The sequence below is a fragment of the Fusarium subglutinans genome (assembly GCF_013396075.1).
Source record: "Fusarium subglutinans strain NRRL 66333 chromosome Unknown NRRL66333_c0000205, whole genome shotgun sequence".
In the NCBI taxonomy this organism is placed as follows: domain Eukaryota; kingdom Fungi; phylum Ascomycota; class Sordariomycetes; order Hypocreales; family Nectriaceae; genus Fusarium; species Fusarium subglutinans.
The window spans coordinates 17,134-33,835 of record NW_023502268.1 but is presented as its reverse complement, the minus strand read 5'-3'; the positions used below and the strand labels follow the sequence as shown (position 1 = coordinate 33,835).

The 16,702-nt window shown below is 47.9% G+C and overlaps 6 protein-coding genes across 6 annotated transcripts; 3 read left to right on the top strand and 3 right to left on the bottom strand.

Annotated features, from left to right (window-relative positions):
• Window positions 1–2,871: 2,871 nt before the first annotated feature.
• FSUBG_11143 (uncharacterized protein) lies at window positions 2,872–3,167 on the top strand (the record flags this gene model as incomplete). Its single annotated transcript, XM_036675794.1, has 2 exons — window positions 2,872–2,971; window positions 3,037–3,167. The coding sequence occupies 2 exons, from the start codon at window positions 2,872–2,874 to the stop codon at window positions 3,165–3,167; spliced, it is 231 nt and encodes a 76-aa protein (XP_036533374.1).
• Window positions 3,168–4,021: 854 nt separating this feature from the next.
• FSUBG_11142 (diphthamide biosynthesis 3) lies at window positions 4,022–4,330 on the bottom strand (the record flags this gene model as incomplete). Its single annotated transcript, XM_036675793.1, has 2 exons — window positions 4,022–4,084; window positions 4,133–4,330. The coding sequence occupies 2 exons, from the start codon at window positions 4,328–4,330 to the stop codon at window positions 4,022–4,024; spliced, it is 261 nt and encodes an 86-aa protein (XP_036533373.1).
• A 620-nt stretch (window positions 4,331–4,950) lies between these two features.
• FSUBG_11141 (ATP-binding protein cassette subfamily D (ALD) member 2) lies at window positions 4,951–7,233 on the top strand (the record flags this gene model as incomplete). Its single annotated transcript, XM_036675792.1, has 5 exons — window positions 4,951–5,463; window positions 5,514–5,536; window positions 5,702–5,729; window positions 5,779–6,452; window positions 6,507–7,233. The coding sequence occupies 5 exons, from the start codon at window positions 4,951–4,953 to the stop codon at window positions 7,231–7,233; spliced, it is 1,965 nt and encodes a 654-aa protein (XP_036533372.1).
• Window positions 7,234–8,198: 965 nt separating this feature from the next.
• Window positions 8,199–10,184, bottom strand: FSUBG_11140 (RING finger Dorfin; the record flags this gene model as incomplete). The annotated part of the gene is made up of 2 exons (XM_036675791.1): window positions 8,199–9,099; window positions 9,148–10,184. The coding sequence occupies 2 exons, from the start codon at window positions 10,182–10,184 to the stop codon at window positions 8,199–8,201; spliced, it is 1,938 nt and encodes a 645-aa protein (XP_036533371.1).
• A 777-nt stretch (window positions 10,185–10,961) lies between these two features.
• On the bottom strand, window positions 10,962–12,853 carry FSUBG_11139 (hsp70; the record flags this gene model as incomplete). The annotated part of the gene is made up of 4 exons (XM_036675789.1): window positions 10,962–10,999; window positions 11,052–11,355; window positions 11,413–12,526; window positions 12,585–12,853. The coding sequence occupies 4 exons, from the start codon at window positions 12,851–12,853 to the stop codon at window positions 10,962–10,964; spliced, it is 1,725 nt and encodes a 574-aa protein (XP_036533370.1).
• A 1,889-nt stretch (window positions 12,854–14,742) lies between these two features.
• On the top strand, window positions 14,743–15,408 carry FSUBG_11138 (uncharacterized protein; the record flags this gene model as incomplete). Its single annotated transcript, XM_036675788.1, has 3 exons — window positions 14,743–14,754; window positions 14,815–15,195; window positions 15,292–15,408. 3 exons carry the CDS (start codon window positions 14,743–14,745, stop codon window positions 15,406–15,408), a joined length of 510 nt encoding a protein of 169 aa, XP_036533369.1.
• Between the last annotated feature and the right edge of the window lie 1,294 nt (window positions 15,409–16,702).

Genomic DNA, 16,702 nt, shown 5'->3' with positions numbered 1-16,702 from the left:
TCTTGCTTGTTGCCAAAATAGAACGTATCACATGGGAATGCATGCAAACTCATCGGTTGAGGTTACGTGTTCCTGCATCAGATGTGTGTACTGTGTGTGGATCGATAGATCTGTGTTTCGAGTTAAAATTGGAAAAGACGTCGATCAGCTGTACTAGAGACGGGCTCGCTTTGTTATTTCTGGCATCATTGCCGTGATTTTGTTTTTGATCTGGATTGAGCTTGACGAGCCCCGTGTAGTATGTAGGCCTCCCTCTTGGCTCCGAATTCGATACAGTAATCCGGATCCTTTGGTAGGCTATTCTTGTCCGTGGGACTCTGTACACGCACGCGCTTACGCTGACATCATGTATCCAGTGCTTTGCCAATAAGCCGAAAGAGTGGCAGTGATAGTGACGAGATTCGATAATAGGTACATGCGGTGTGTGAGTAATTCAGATACTTATTGCCAAGTTGCAAAACAGTATTCCAGAACTTGACAGAACATGGTTGGGCCTACTATGACAAGGTTGAGTCAATGAGACAGGGGTGGCCGATAGCATCAATGAGGCGAGAGAAGAGTTGGTGTTATTGCATGGTTCGCTTTAACGATATTCGTCAAAATATCAATAGAAGTTTACTCATATCGAAATAGACAGTCTGGCCGAGCTTCTACCTTTGGCTTTTTTCTCCGAGCACTACATGAACAGGGCAGGGGATAACTATTAATTTCACATTGAATATTTCCGGCTGCATCCCCATTTGGTCTGTGACAAACCCCTGGGAACATAATGGATGTTGAATACTATCGAGAAATGTTCCGGGGCAATAAGCAGTAATAACAAACAAAAGGGGCCCCGAAAGCTTGTTCATGCAAAAATATGGAGTTTTCCAGGTCGGTCAAAGGAGACAAAGATTGAAGGGGATATTCAAGTTCAAGGGACCTAGCCTAGCCATCATCACTATACCTGGACACTCTCCTCCAACCGTTGATTCAGATTAAAATATGGAATTATGGATACATCCACTGATGGGTTCCATCAATTGCGCGTCGTGCGCGGTGTGGGAGCGATGCAGGCAACGGAAGCGGTAGAGGACGGGAGCGAGACAAGGCCAGAGTGCCGGGGGCAAGCTAGCAAGAAGCCGGCAGGGGGAGGGAGCTTGATTTTCTATGAAACCACTATAACAGCACAGGCCGTTCATATTTATTTGCTGTTTTGCTGGGGGTTCCCTGGTCTAAGTGAACGACAGAGTTCGAGGCAATCGATCATGATGGAGCTTGTCGGAATGTCCACGCTGTTTCGTTTTAATGCAGTGCGCGATAAGAAACGATAATACATACATATGGAGGGAGAGTGGCTGGACGATCATTCTTGTTAATTCCCTCTCCCTCTCCTTTCCCCCTTGACTGGTGGCTTTGTGGTTGCTGTTAAGGCCGCAGCCTGGTCTGAGCTGTTTGATTCTGCTTGCGCGTCAGAACCACAATTAAAAAAATCCAACACAGATCTACAGATTATTAGTCCGAGCCGCAAAATGTACAATCCTAGCCCTTGGTGCTTGGTCCAGCCGCAAGATTTCAGGGCACAGGCTAACAGGGCACAGGGTCCCAGGGATATGGAGGTCTCATCTGCAACTGCGGGAGAAGGGGATAGGGAATACCGGCAGCCGCTATTCGCGCAGATTCCCTGTACTTGCATATTGTTCCGTCTATGCTTTCCAGTATGTATCAATAGTGAGCGGCTGGCTGTTGTTGTGCAACGTCTCCAGTTATCTTGTGGTTGTTTTTAGAAACATTCTCTGGCAGAATCGAGCGGGTTTTTTTCTTTCCTATTCGCCTTGGTCTGGAAAGCTTGCGCAATCCGCCTCCACCAACCCCAAACAAACTAACCCATGCCCAACCGCAACCATTCATGACTGTTCCCTGATCCTCAAAGGTTCAGATACAGTGCAGTATACATAATCAAAACTTGGTTCCGTTTATGACGCAAGTCTCTTGTTGCTCAGTGAAAACTGTGTAGGTTTATGGAACTGCACGGCTGATCATCTTAAGGACTGTTCCTGTTTCTAGTCATCTTTGGAGGTTGGCGTTGGCTAGCTAGGCTGGACCTGAACATCCTGCAGTGCTGTTATGCTTAGTTGGCCGTCTCTCCCGTGGTGTGCATCCATCAAGTCAATATCTTGTCGTCTTGCATATGGTTGCGGGTAGTATCAGATCTGGGTTGGTTGATCTAGCAACAATACCGTCGTGCATAAGCATCAGCATCAGCGGAACGGTTGGTGTGAGGCTGGGTCTATCTATTTTTTGCTGATTATCGAATTACTCGCTGTACAGCCGCGTCAATCCTGCACCGCAGTCAACCAGTGTAGTCCAGCGTGACTCAACAGAGAGCCTTCCTTTCACTGCAACCTCAACTGACACTGTAGATTGCGTTGTCTCTGTGCCTTGGTTTTCAGACAGAGAAAACAAAAGTCAGTGTGGACCCCCTCAGCTCTGTAACTGACGCACCGGATCAACTTCCTCGTTGAGGCCCTGGCATCTGGTATTGGGTGATATCGAAATATCCTGGCGGTGGAGTCATGTATAGTACAACGGTGGAACTCGAAGACAGCAAAAGAAGTGGGTGGCTTGGGGTTGGGATGATGCAACCGCCCCCTGGGGCTGGTATCATGTATCATGTATGTACTGGACCGACCGACTCTCCTCTCAATCCTTGCGAGGCTCTCAGGTATATAGGAGTCGAAGCTCCTCTGCTCATTCACTTGTTTCTTCATTCTCAGCATCCACTTAACAACTACTACAACTACAATCGCTACATCAACACTCGTTTAAACCCAATCTAATTCTCTTCGAACTCTTCTGTCAACAACCAAACAACCGAAAACCACCATCAAAATGCACGCTTCCGCTGCCGTCCTCGCTTTCGTCGCTGTTGCGGCTGCTGCCCAGACCCCTGTGGCTCCCGTAGCTACTCCCGTCGCTACCCCCGGTGCCCGTTAGTTCCAACCCTTTCTCACGATCCTCTGTTCGCGACAGTTCAACTAACATCAACATTAACAGCCACCAACGGTACTAAGCCCGGCTCTGGCTCTGGCTCCGGCTCCGGCTCCGGCTCCACCCCCGCCAACGGCGCTGCTGCCCTCGGCCTCAGCGGCCTCGCTGGTGCCCTCGCTGTTGCCCTTGCCCTGTAAATTTTGGCATTCGGAACCTGTACAGGGTTTGGTGGATATGAGGACATGCTGCATTCAGATGCATAGTCCTGGAGGAACCGTGCTGGTGCGCGTATAACTTTCGATGGAGATAGATCGGGAACGCTTTGTCCTGACTAGAATAGATAGACCAATGGAGCGAAATCACCTCCAGCTATATTAATACTAATCGCATACCACCAACATTGTCTGATCATTTTTTTTTTTCTTTTTTTTTTTTCGAATTATTTTTCTCGATTTTTCCCCCATTCTCTTTCGTGAAATGGTTGTCTTGTTATATAGCCCACTTGAGCCTCATGGTCCTGCTTGTCTCTGGAAGCTTGGTAGAAACCCTGTACCAAGGGATTGGCGGTAAATTTATTTCCGGCATAACCATGGTGATTTGCTCTCATCCTAACTTGCTGGGGCCTTAATCGCTTCTTCCCTGCCCGTCGCCCTTGTAAATTGGCCGATTGTGGCGGCAACACAGGACCCTGGGTTGCAAAAAACAACACGACCGGTTTGTGACACATGGGTGGATTTTCGTGTATGCCATTCTCATATGTTTTGCAAGCCCCCCGGACAGAATATATCGAATGAGCCGGGCTTCCAGTTACCCTGGGGTCACTCTTGTCCTACCAAGGTAGGGGTTTCTGCTCGCATTGGTTTGGGGACGTGGCGAAGATGGGATTTTCAAGAATTCCGGAAGTTGTGGCCGATTTACCGGTGTCGAGTTGGGCAGAAGCCTCAAGCTCCTCAGAGGTTGTCGCGCCCACGGCGGAATGGCGACTGTCGTGCCAGGCTATTCGCATGAGTAGTCGCAATTTGTATGATTTTATCGCCGTTCTTGCTATCACTCAAGCGGCTATAGGAACCTGTCCACCCGAGGTGCCTGAAGTGGGAGGCTTTGGTAGGTCATCCTGTACTTGTTAATAAAACCACGAGCAAACATTCGTGCAAAGACTTACCAGATCAAAAATAACCCGGATCATGAGACTGCAACTAGGACATACGGCAATATCCTGCTCGTCCAGCAAATCCTCGAGTGTGATTTGGAACTTGTCGCCACAAGGACATGGGAACTGGTAAACACCCATAGCCTCGTCAAAAGTCATGTCCTCGATCTCGACCTCGTCGTAGATAGAAATACCCTCGTCGTCGGACATTGTGGCTGCTGGTTGATGGCTAATATGATCGTAACAAGAAAGGTATTCTTCGGTGATGTTATGTTTATCCAAAATATTCAGAAAAGGTGCCCCGCGATGCGATCAAAAATTCAGTCATCCCCGCGGAGAGTGGCTTCGATTGTTAAATGTGGCTGTGCTCAATCTGTGGCTGTTGAGTCAAATGTCAATCACATGCCGAGCGCAATAGGAAAATGTGGGGAGGCTGACATCTGCCCCAGATTCATCGACCGAGGAAGCTTCTGTATGGGGAAACTGCCATCGATATCTTGGAGCTCACAAGACGTCTGTGGTCATGTAGCGCAAGAATCTTACTCCCTTCAACAACTTTGAATTCTTTTTCCCTTTCTTTGGGCTTTGATCCTAAGACCTTTGTTTGAACCAGTGCTTGTTTTTTTGGTTGTATACCATTCGACTTCCGATTTCCCCATGCACTTAGCTATTTTGAATAAATCTGTGATGTGACGTCGATACGCCTCGGCTCAACCCCAATCTCGACGTTTCGACTTCAAGTGACGTACGGAGTCATCGCTAGGGACCTCTCAATAATTATATACCATTGTCAACTTAGTCTACAGAGCCTCTGGGTCTGCGCGCGCGTTATGGCATCGCAATCGAAGCTCGCCTTGCCGGGCGATCGCACCCTCCGGAGTATTATCTCGCAACTCACAACCCTCTACGTTTCCAATCGCACACGTATCTCACGCGCTGTATGGATAACACTGTTCGCTGCCCTCGCTAATCGAATTCGCCTTGCCATCTCCGAGCAAAAGGCAGCCTCTGCCCGTGAATCTGCCCAGCGCGCAGCTCGTCGTGGTACGACATCCAGTGGCAGCGAGGAAACACCCAGAAAAAAAGTCGAGCTGAATCGCGATTTCTTTCGGTCATTGCTCCGGCTACTCAAGATTGTTGTTCCAGGATGGCGCAGCAAAGAGTCGAGGTTACTGATGAGCCACAGCTTCTTCTTGGTTCTCAGGACTTTGATTAGTCTACGCGTCGCCGAGATGGATGGTGCTATTGTAAAGGCTCTCGTGAAAGGAAACGGAAAGGAATTCCTGAAGCGCATAGTATGGTGGATGCTCATCGCGGTCCCTGCGACCTTCACCAACTCCATGGTAAGTCTGATTATTCCCCGATATTCGTTGCTTGCTCACAACTGCTTTAGCTTTCGTATCACCAAGCTGAATTGTCACTTAAATATCGATCGCGGCTTACGCAGCATATACATGACAAATACTTATCCAATCTGACTTTCTACGGCATCTCGGCTTTGGATGACAGAATAAAGAATCCAGATCAACTGATTGCGGTTGATGTATCAAAGTTCTCTAATAGTCTGGCTGAATTGTACAGTAATTTAGCCAAGCCTCTACTCGATATGGTATGTTGAATTGCTTGCACTTAGCAATAAAGTTGCTGACATCATTTAGACAATATATACCTGGTCTTTGTCGAAGAGTGTTGGTGGTGAAGGCGTTGTCTTCATGTCACTCCTTGTCCAGTTATCAGCCAACGTGATGAGAGCACTAACTCCGCCGTTTGGGAAATATGTTGCAGATGAAGCAAGGTTGGAGGGAGAATTCCGCTTCCAGCACTCGCGCCTTATCGATTATAGCGAAGAAGTCGCTTTATACGGCGGCCACAACGCTGAAAAAGACACGTTAGACAAGGGCTACTTTACTCTCATCAAGCACGTCAACTACATCCTCCGACGACGCTTTTACCACGGATTTATGGAAGATTTTGTCATTAAATATTTCTGGGGCGCGCTTGGTCTGATGCTCTGCAGTGTTCCCGTCTTCGTCAAGATGCCTGGTCATATCGCGATGAATATGGGCGATCGAACAGAAGCCTTTGTCACCAACAGACGGATGCTCCTCTCTGCGTCCGACGCATTTGGCCGTATAATGTTCTCATATAGAGAGGTTATGGAGCTGGCGGGCTACACGTCTCGTGTTGCTACTCTACTGGATGTGATGGATGACGTCCAGGCTGGTCACTTCGAGAAGAAGCTCGTCTCCTCTTCGGGCGTTGAAGGCAATGAGGCTGTCCTCAAGGGGCGTGGAACTGTCCACGAGAGCAATGACATCACTTTTATTGATGTGTAAGTTAGAGATCACTGTCCTCTGTTACTACGCTAACCCATTCACCCAAATAGGCCCATTATCTCACCTAACGGTGACGTACTCATCAAAGCCTTGTCTTTCACTCTCAAACACGGAGACCACTTGCTTGTTGTTGGGCCTAACGGCTGCGGCAAATCGTCTCTTTTCCGCATTCTCGGCGGTCTCTGGCCTGTTTATGGAGGCACAGTCTACAAGCCCCCTTTCCACGCCATTTTCTACATCCCCCAACGGCCTTACCTTTCCCGAGGCTCCCTTCGCCAACAAATCATTTACCCGGATTCTCTTCGTCAGATGCGTGCTCGTGGTGTCACGGACACAGACCTTCTCGAGTATCTCAAGATCCTTGGTCTTGAGCACCTACCCGAATTATACGAGGAAGGGTGGGACGCTGAGGCTGAGTGGCGCGATGTTCTTTCTGGTGGTCTCCAACAGCGTGTTGCCATGGCTCGGCTCTTCTACCATCGCCCTAAGTACGCTATCCTTGACGAGTGTACCAGCAGCGTTACCCTTGAGACAGAGAAGGCCATGTATGATACAGCAAAGGCTCTAGGCGTCACTCTCATGACTGTCAGTCACCGTCGAAGTTTGTGGAAGTATCACTCTCATATCCTTCAGTTCGATGGCCAGGGCAACTATGTTTTTACCAAGCTTGATGCCGATCGACGTCTCAAACTTGAGGATGAGAAGGAAGAGCTGGAGGTTCGATTGCGCCAGGTCCCCGAACTGGAGCGCCGCATCGCCGAGTTGACGGCCGCTTAGGCGGCACGACCTATATTATGGTTTGAGTAGAAATATTTTCGAATACCCGTGGCTGAATATTTGCACAGATACAAGTGTATTTCCTTGGAGGTACTTAGACATTGGCCTAAAATGTTTAGTTGATATGGTAGTATATTACAGGCAATAATTGAAACAGCTTCTTCGTCAATCTTGATGGTGTCCTGCATGTTTGTAATGTGCTGAGATATACAAACACGTGCCAAGTCTCAGGATGGATAACCAAGCTGAGTTTGCGTTATACGTAGTCGAGGCTGGTTAAAGAACAGAGCTTATGTACACGTCCCTGGGGGTGTCATGGCTCTCAACCCATCCACCAAACCTCTCATGTCGACCATCCTTTCAAACCCTATCTCAATATCTCACCCACTCCTGCTGTTCCGAGGATGAAAACGGCATGTCTTCTTATGCAGGCTGTTATCGCCTCTCATGATAGCCCGATGGTCGGCGCCGCATTCCCAGCAGAACTCATACCCACATCTTGAACCTGTGATACACAAGAATTAGCACTGCTTAGGTATGTCGCCTATAGCTAGCCTAAAAGAAAACTGTGGCCTACTGCATAAACTAAGTAAATTGAGTAGTGCCCATGGATCTTATTGCATTTTTCAGCTACTTGATACGGAGTCATTGGCACTACTCAATAATACTGAGAGGAAATCAACCGAAGCACATGTGGAAGCTGTTCCATTTAGAGCCGCAGTCCCAACAAAAGTGGTATTGGCATTTTGCACCTGCTATGATCAGCACCCATATAACGTGGCCGGCGTGGAGGTCCTATGTGAACGCACAGTACCCCTGATAGTGAAGCAGCATTATAGCAAAACTTGCATGTGCAGAAAGATAAAAAGAAAACAACAAAGGCGGCAAGGAACCTACATGTCATATGTGCACTATAATGCTTGTTAGTACTGTGGTTGCCTTTGCAGGTCATGAAGACTTGATGCTTACCAGCCGAAACTCCTCTCGATAGCCCATCCGCATCCTCCACAGGGTTTTGATGTAGCTCTCATTGTTGCGTAGCTCCTTGACTCTTCTTCTCTCTTTCTGGCTGCAATTTTGCGCCTTTCTTCTGCGGCATTCCGGCTCGATGCTGTTTCGCGAAGAGCTTGTTGCCTCTGGTGTTTCTCTTGCTCTAGCTGTCGTTGCTTTTCCTGGTTTCTCTGCCTCTCTCGTTCTACCTGCCGTTGCCTTTCCTGATCCCTCTGTCTCTCTCGTTCTCGTTGCCTCTTCTGGTTCTGTTGCTCTAGCTGTCGTTGCCTCTGGTGTCTCTCTTGCTCTAGCTGTCGCTGTCTCTCTTGGTTCCGCCTCTCTCGTTCTCTTTGGATCTCCTGCCTCTCTCGTTTTTGTTCACGTTGCCTCTCCTCGTTCCTCTGTCTCTCATGTGCTCGTTCTCGTTGCCTCTGCTGTGTCTCTCGCTCTCGCTCTTGCTCTCGGTGTCTTTCTCTTTCTCGTTCTCGTTCTCGTTCTCGCTCCCTCGCTCTCCGAGCTTGTGCCTCTTGGCGCTCAGTTTCAGCAATTTCTTCGGCGGCAAGCCTGCGAGCGACGTCCCTATCTGCCTCTTCTTGAGCTTCTTGAGCTGCCTGAGCCTCCTCCCACCTTTCATTTTCCAGTTCCAAGTAGCTACGGAATTCTGGATCGTCTTGAAGCCGATCATACTCCTCACAAGACAAGTCTTCATGCCAGTTGACTCCGTGGTGAAAGCATGAGCGATGATTACATTTGATGCAAACGACGATGGGCTGAGTAGACCCAGAGTCATGGATCTGTCCAGAGCCGCAATCAGAGGTACACCAGAAGAAGTTCTCCTCGTCTGACACAGCAGCTCGAAGCGCCTGTCTTTCGTATCTATATGATGTTAGTCATGTTCTATCGGTTTGAGGACTATATCCATACTTGGCGATTGTCTGTTCATCGGCAAAGCGCTGAATGTCGTTATATTGTAGTTTTTCTTTGCACTCGTCGCAACTAATTTCGTTCCAGTATTCGGTCTTCATGGCCACTTGGATTGATCGCACCATGCAATCCAAACATATGGAAGGAGTGTGCGTGCATTTCGAAGTGACAAAATCTGGAAAATAATTTGGAGCTTTCATGTCGCTACAGGCAAGACACTCTCGACTGCCTATTGCGCTTGCTGTCACAGCATCACTGTCTGGTGATACGGGCAGATCAAGGTACGGGCCTGCAGAGGACGAAGACGAAGACGAAGCTGAAGCGGCAGCGGCGATGCTAGTTATAGGTTGTTCATGGTATGAAATGTTGTCGTGTCTGATATCGGAAATCTTAGTATCTGTATTCTCAAGGTCGAAGTCTGCAAAGTTGGAGATAGACGCCGGGGTAGGACGATAGCCTTGTCGAGGCGACAAAGCAGAAGTAAGCCCATGAGCGACAACTATATCGCGACGAGACTCCGCAGTAAAGTCAACATCGCCGAGAAATGAAGGACGCTGATAGCGAAAATGGACTTGTGTTGATGGTACAGGGGTTGTATCGTACGCTTGAGACTGAGCCGTGTTACTTGATGATGACTCTTGAGGTTTGTTCACTCGATTTTGCACTGCAGTGGCACTAATATCGTCTTCGAAACCCCTCGTAATGGCTGAGTTAACGCGCCCATAGAAGCTGCTATTTTGGGCGGACATGTCGTTGGTGCGCGCAACTTTGGACTGTTGGCGAGGCGGTTGAATAGGGGGGCGTTGATCAGGGTTGCGTTCATGGGAGGGAGAAGGCCGAAAATCTGAGTATCGATCAGGGAGAGGACGTGTCTTTTTGGCAGTCGCTTTATTCCTGCGCTGAGGGGCAGTGCCAGTGCCATTTCCGGTTCTCGGGGTAGATGTCTGATTAGTCGAAGTTGAAGTTGAAGTAGTGGCCTTGACCTTCTTCTTTCTTGGTACCACCTTGTAACCTTTGTTTCTCCTAAAGCAGAGCATTTTGCCAAGAGAGTATAGCACTCAGAAAAGGAAACTCAGGGTTTCACAATGCAGGCAGGTACCCGATCTCCCGTTCAATAATATGCTGAGGTTTCACAGCCCTGCCCAGGTTAGTAGGCCATGTTGAGTGGGTAAATATGATGTTTGATGATGGTTTGCAAAAAGGTTGATCGAGCAACTTTGAAGCAGTGGGGGACTTTATGTACTCTTCCAACGTTAAGTTCAAAGGGGAAACATTAAGGCACCATCAAAGAAAGCAAGAAAGAAAGTAAAATTGGTGTCTTGAAAGTCAGTTCTGGAGCTGGAGGCCATCCTTACACCACATTGGCCCGAGAAGTCTGCAGCGGGCCTGCCAGGCTTCATCGGAGGCAATTGAAGCCATTCACAACAACGATTTCAACACATCCATCCCCAGACCCTTAGTTCCCAGCCCATGCGCGTGCCGGATTAAGGTTATAACATGAATCCCACGTGCCCCCGCCTTCTCCAAGCCATCTCAGGCCGATACACTCACACCCTGGGGCGGTATGGGTATGGTCGACTACCTACCTACCTAAGGTAGGTAGGTGCTGAGATAGGTGCGGTAGGTCACAAGCCCAATGACGAGGACTATGCTACCGACTAATAATAACTCTTCTTGTAAGATGTAAACTAGGTCAGCTTGGTAGATTTTGTCCAACAACATGTGCCCGAGCCATCAGAGTTTGATCCAAATGTGGATATCATTGCGGCTTGAGACTCGCAGATACAAGAATCACTCTGAGTATGTAGATGGCTTCAAACATATTCACATGACACTGTACCAAAGCGCTGGTCTATCAAAACAGTTAACACAAAGCATGACAAAATTGCCTCAACGAAACTTACTTTGGTAGATCAGAGTGTAACCAGTGGATGCGGAGGTATACACAGCCTCGATCTCACAGTTCAGCTCGTAGTACCATTGGCCGTCGCATCCTTTTCTACGGCGAAGCTGATTCTCTGGAATATGACTGACGTCCGCTTCAACGATTGAGAGAATTTTGACATTGTCGTTACGGGACAATGGAGCTTCTCGAGACAAAGGGTCATTGTATATAGTCATCCTGACTGTTCGAATGCGTCCTTTACTGACAGGATTTGTCCACACAAATGCGGCGATATAAGGTTCGTTCTCAGACACCGTCGAGCCCTATTGTGATGTCAATTTGGTCAGATTTGCTAAGTGAAATAGCGTCTGTCAACCTACTCTCGTAATGAACCACTCCATGACCCGGACTTTGTAGCAGCCGTCGAGACCGCACCAATATCTTTCGCTCTTTAGATTTCTGTGGGACTTTTCATCCCAAAGTACACTCCATTCAGTGCCATAGTGTTTTCGGGCCTTGCGGTTCTCCACTCTGACCACTGCGGAGTCTGGGGAGGAAAGAGCAAGTCCTTTGAGCACGGCTCCCTGTACAATAGCCTGCCATGCGTTGGGGGGCTGCAATATCCGCACAGAGCTATCTATGGCAGCTCGAAGTCGCTCCTTGAGGTAGTTAGAGGACCCAAAGCCGCCTACCAGAAGAATGGCTTGAACAGGCACGTTACCAGCTGTGATTTGTTCCTTTACCAATCTGATGACCTCAAGCACCACAGGCTCGAAAATTTTATGAACGTCTGATGCCTTCAAGGCGAAACGACCACGGCTAATGCCGAGGGACTTGTTGTTTGCCAATCCTGCTACAGGGATGTTATAGGTCTCGTCGGGTTCAACGTTGAAAGCGAACTGACGCTTGACCTTGTTCTCAAATACGTCCAGGGCCTCAGCCAAGATCTCGTCATCGAAGCCCTCTTCCTTGCCAAGTTTACTCTGAAGAAACTTTGAGAAGCGCATGTTGAGAAACGTGGAGCCGCAAAGTGCACCTGAACCAGGAGCCGCTTCCTGGACCTCCAGGATAGGCTTCGTGCTCAAGATTGTGTACGAGATCAGGTCGACAGTACCACCGCCTGCGTCGACCACAACGATGGTGTCGCCGGGGTCAAGGGCATTCAGGTCCAAGTCATGAAGGGCATAAATAGCAGCTGCTTCCGGTTCGGAAACCAGATGGACATGGTGCTCGGGCGCGGAAATCATCGCTTGTTCGCATGCCATCTTAGTCTTTTCCTTCGCTAAGTCGCTCCAGATAGCTGGTACTGTGATGACAAATTCCAAAGGAGTGCTGTTGACAAGACCACTGCCGAGCTTCTCACGCAAGGTGTACATAAGATGCTCAACGAGCTGCGCAATGAAGTCGGTGACAAGTTCGTCGGTATTTCGGCCGCTTCGTGCACCCTCGGCGCTTGGATTTTGGCCAACAGCCTGTGTGGAAGGGTCTAAGTCCCTTTCAAGGTATGAGCTATCTAGCTGCTTATGCTTAAGAAGGGGGGTTTGATACTTACAGCTTGAACCACTCAACAACTTCATGTTGAGAGGCATTCACAGGGACAGAAAACCCCCATTCGATCTTTTCTCCACTGTATCGAATCCTTGTAGGAACTTTATCGCTAGATTGTCCTTCCTTGTTGGCGCTCGATACAGGCCATTGCGTGATACAAGTTCGTCGCGATGGGTTGCGATTCTCAGCCCAAGCGACTCCAGAGTATGTGGTCCCAAAATCAATGCCAACGATAATCTTTCGGTCGGCTGTTTTAGGCTGATCAACTTCCATGGAAAAGGGTTTTGTAGTGATTGGGCATGAAACGAAAATAAATATGATATCAGTTTCACGGCTCGGGGTAACAATGCGCCTCGCGTGGTAGCTGAGCACAAGTGTGAAATGGATAGGTAGGGAAAAGAGGAGGGAGGGTGGCCTTTGGGTAAGAAATAAAAATGTGTGTAGATCTCTCAAACGGAAGAGAGAGAATGTAATAGAGAGGAGCGCTGTTCCTTAAGGTGATGCTGAAGTAGGCATAGATGGACTTGCTGCGCAGGGTTACACACAATTCCAATCTACTAGGTACCTACCTACCTAAGTAGGTAGTAGATCCTATGAGGAAAGTGGTTTTTCTGTCTACTATGGTACCTCAAAAAATGTATCCTTTCTTCCTGCCTCAACAAGCCCCTCTCGGTACTCGCTCATCTACTATATAGGTACCTAGGTATACCTAAGTCTTGTTTGTTGCTGCTGGCTTTCGATTTCATATCTAGCAGTAGGTACCTTTAAGGTTCTTACACTTCAGCATTTTGGTCATCATGGTTTGAAGTCTAAACTAATTCCTATGGCAGGATGTTGGGTCACAGTGTTTTGTTATCTTATTTTGCAGGGTACGGTTATCGGCTTGAGTAGTGAGGAGCAGTGGTTCGCATACTGAGCGAGTGGGCTGTTAAATTTTGCAATGTCTCACTTGCTCCATCTTTATAATCAATGACTGGTCACAAACTCAGCTTCGGTACTCTACTAGAAGTATAATATCCTTAAAAAGCTGCCAGTAGGTAGGTATGTTGACGTTAATACAGAGCAGCCACTAAAACATTTAGTTCCATCAGAAACAGATGCGGCTGAGAGCGAATCCGTTTAGTGTCCTCAGGGAGCAAGAAAACATCGGGTCTTGATGTAGGGTGTCAAAATAAACTGGGCAAAAAGTCCCCCTCAGGCTTAGGTTACATTGACCTAAATATTTTCATCGCTTAGGGTCAAGGTCCTGTTTTTTTTCCGCCCCTAGGGTGTGCCACACTTGGCAGGGGTGCAACAAGGGTTTTGCGGATCACTCTGTGGGGGTTGGTATAAAAGTTCTGTACTTCACTCCACTTCCAATAAGAAAGACTCAGACCGTGCATGTTTGAATACGATGTAGAATTCTATGCGGCTTGAAATGGCATCAGATCTATTTCATTAGTCGCACTACTACCTCTCGTAAATCTCATGACGGTTTAGCCGGCTGACATCTACCAGTAACAAACATCCTACCCCGCTTTGGGTCCATAAAGTGCTTGAAGATATCACCAAAGAGAGGTACTAAGGTTTCTTATTTAGAAACAGGAGAGATAAATTTTTTTTTGAAATAATTGAGCAATCAACCCAGTCGGATTAAATGTAGGCGTCCTGTAGTTGATCGCTGTTTATGGCTGCTAATATTCATTGCAAAGGTCTGGCTTCTGTTGTATCTACCTAGGTGCTGGAGTCTGCAGGCACCCGAAAATCAACGCACCTCGCCTTTCCACTCTTGTTCTCTTTTTCATTGCGACACTTCCGCACGTTTGCTTGACGTAGAAATGTAGTACACGGCTAGCCGCTGCCGCTGCCGCTCAATCGGACTTTTTCATGGCTTTGTTCTACTTACTTATTTACGTACATCGTTTTGACCTTAGCAGCTGGAATTCTATAATTGTTCTGATCAGAGGCTCAAAACTCGACACAACGTCTCCCGGCTTTGCGCTTGACTCTCCCTTTGAATGATTACAAATGAATTCATTGAAACGAGCAAGCTCAAATCAAGCGCCGAAGAAGGGAATTATTGCATGCCTCGAGTCAGCCCAGGCTCTGAATTCCCATTCTCCAAAACCACAGCCAAAGACAAGAGTACCGTATGCCACTCACCAAAGAAAGAACTTGGAAACATGTCATCTGGGGTCATGCCTGGCAGCTGGGACACTGAGAGCCCTAGCACAACCGAGACTCATGAGGACTAGGAGCCAGATATTGAAGCTCGAAAGGGCACGACTCAACGTGATCTAAAGGAATTCCATCACTCTAAAGAAATCTTCAATATCCCTAGCAGTTCCGGTGAGTTCCAGCCGCAGTCGCTTAAAAAAACTGAACCATCGCCCACGACTGAAAAGGTTAGCTCACTCGGTTCACTCGCCGATTCGAAAACCGCTCCAGAGGAAACCCCTCAACTTTGCCTTGTCGAAGATATCCTACAAGGGCTATCTGAACTCAAAGAGAACAAAGAGAACAAAGAGATTGCCGAGGAAAAGGCAAACAAATTCACGAAGAAAGTCATGAACATGGAGCATAGGTTCAGTCTCCGGCCCTACCGCAAGGATCTCACACCTGCAGAGTTTAGGCAGGTAAGATATCCGTTTTCCAGTCAGTAACTACACGCCTTTGTTTGCGAATGCTAATCTCAAGTCCAGGATTACGATGCTCTTATTGAACAAACTTAGGACTGGATACAGAAGCTCATGAACCCCTGGATGGAGGACTGTGACGATGCTCATGCTTTCTTGATCTACGCCAAGAGGCGCATAGCTGATGCTGACAGATTCCAGAGAATTATCTGATGAATGGTCTGAATTTCCCAGAGACTGACGAGGACGTCGTCACATCCGTGATTTTGAGATATCTTCATGTTAGGGTCTTTCAGTCTGTTCTCTACGATGTCATACCTCGCAGCGTACATACTATTGGTTTTATCGAAAACCACATGCGAGCCTCAGTTGAACCCAAGAGAGGTATGTAAAAACAGCTATGGAGACCTGCGTGAATAAAACTCGAGACTGCTAACACGAGCCGGTATGCAGACCATTTCACCGTGAGAACATGGACTGCTGAAGCATACAGCACTCTTCTCAGTTGTCCCCAGTTCAAACCAGTCCGCCAAAGAACAGCTAAGGACATGGCCGTACAGCTTTCCGACATCCTCAGGATTTTCTCCCAGGAGGATAATCTTCACAATTGCTACCAGGACCTTATCGACGTTGTTGTGTATCTCGCCATTAGATTATACGAAAATTGCAAGTCTCAACCAACCACTTCTATCTAGACATTAATTCCCTTCCTACCAGTGTCGGCGGGGAACGCCATCCAATGCCCAAGCTCATTGATTCACTCATGAGACCTGACTGCAAGAACGTACTGCAGAATAGGAAGGGATTCAACCTGCGGAAACTTGACCCTCCACCTTCCGAAGAAGACTTGTATCACAGCCTGCACACTGTGTGCGCCGTAGTACCAGCTTTGTATGTGAGACAGGTCAGACAAGGAGATACCCTGAAGAATCCTATCGTTATTCGAAAGCAACAGGTCCTGGTAGCTTGGGGTTCGGGGAGCAGAGACGAGCTTAGCAAGACAATGGGTGTCGAACACCAATTTCGCATTTGTTTGCGTTGAAGTCTTCCGAAGACGGTTAATCGTCTTTTTCGAATGAGAGGTTATGCTTGAGGGTTCAGGAACGATAACCCACCATGCGACTAACCCATGGCTGTTTACTGCATGGCAAGGAGCGAGATATATCCTGGGGAACCAAGGAAGGTGACAGCTACAGGCCGGGAAACTTTACGTCGCCTTTTTGCAGACAAACTGTGTTCAACAACGGGATTGATATGAGCAACTGATATGTGCCCTAACTTATAGGTAGTATTTAACAAAGAAGTCTCTACTACATTGATTGTTGTACCTCGAACGAGTTCTTGTCATAAAGATAGTATTCTACAAAATAAATCTTCTGGAGATAAGCCCAAGTCAGGGGCTCAGGCTATTCACACAAGACGTAGTAGAATGAATTATCAGGTCTTGATGCCACACAGGCTCTAGACGTAAATTGTACAAGTGTGCTGCAAGCCCGCACACATTTCC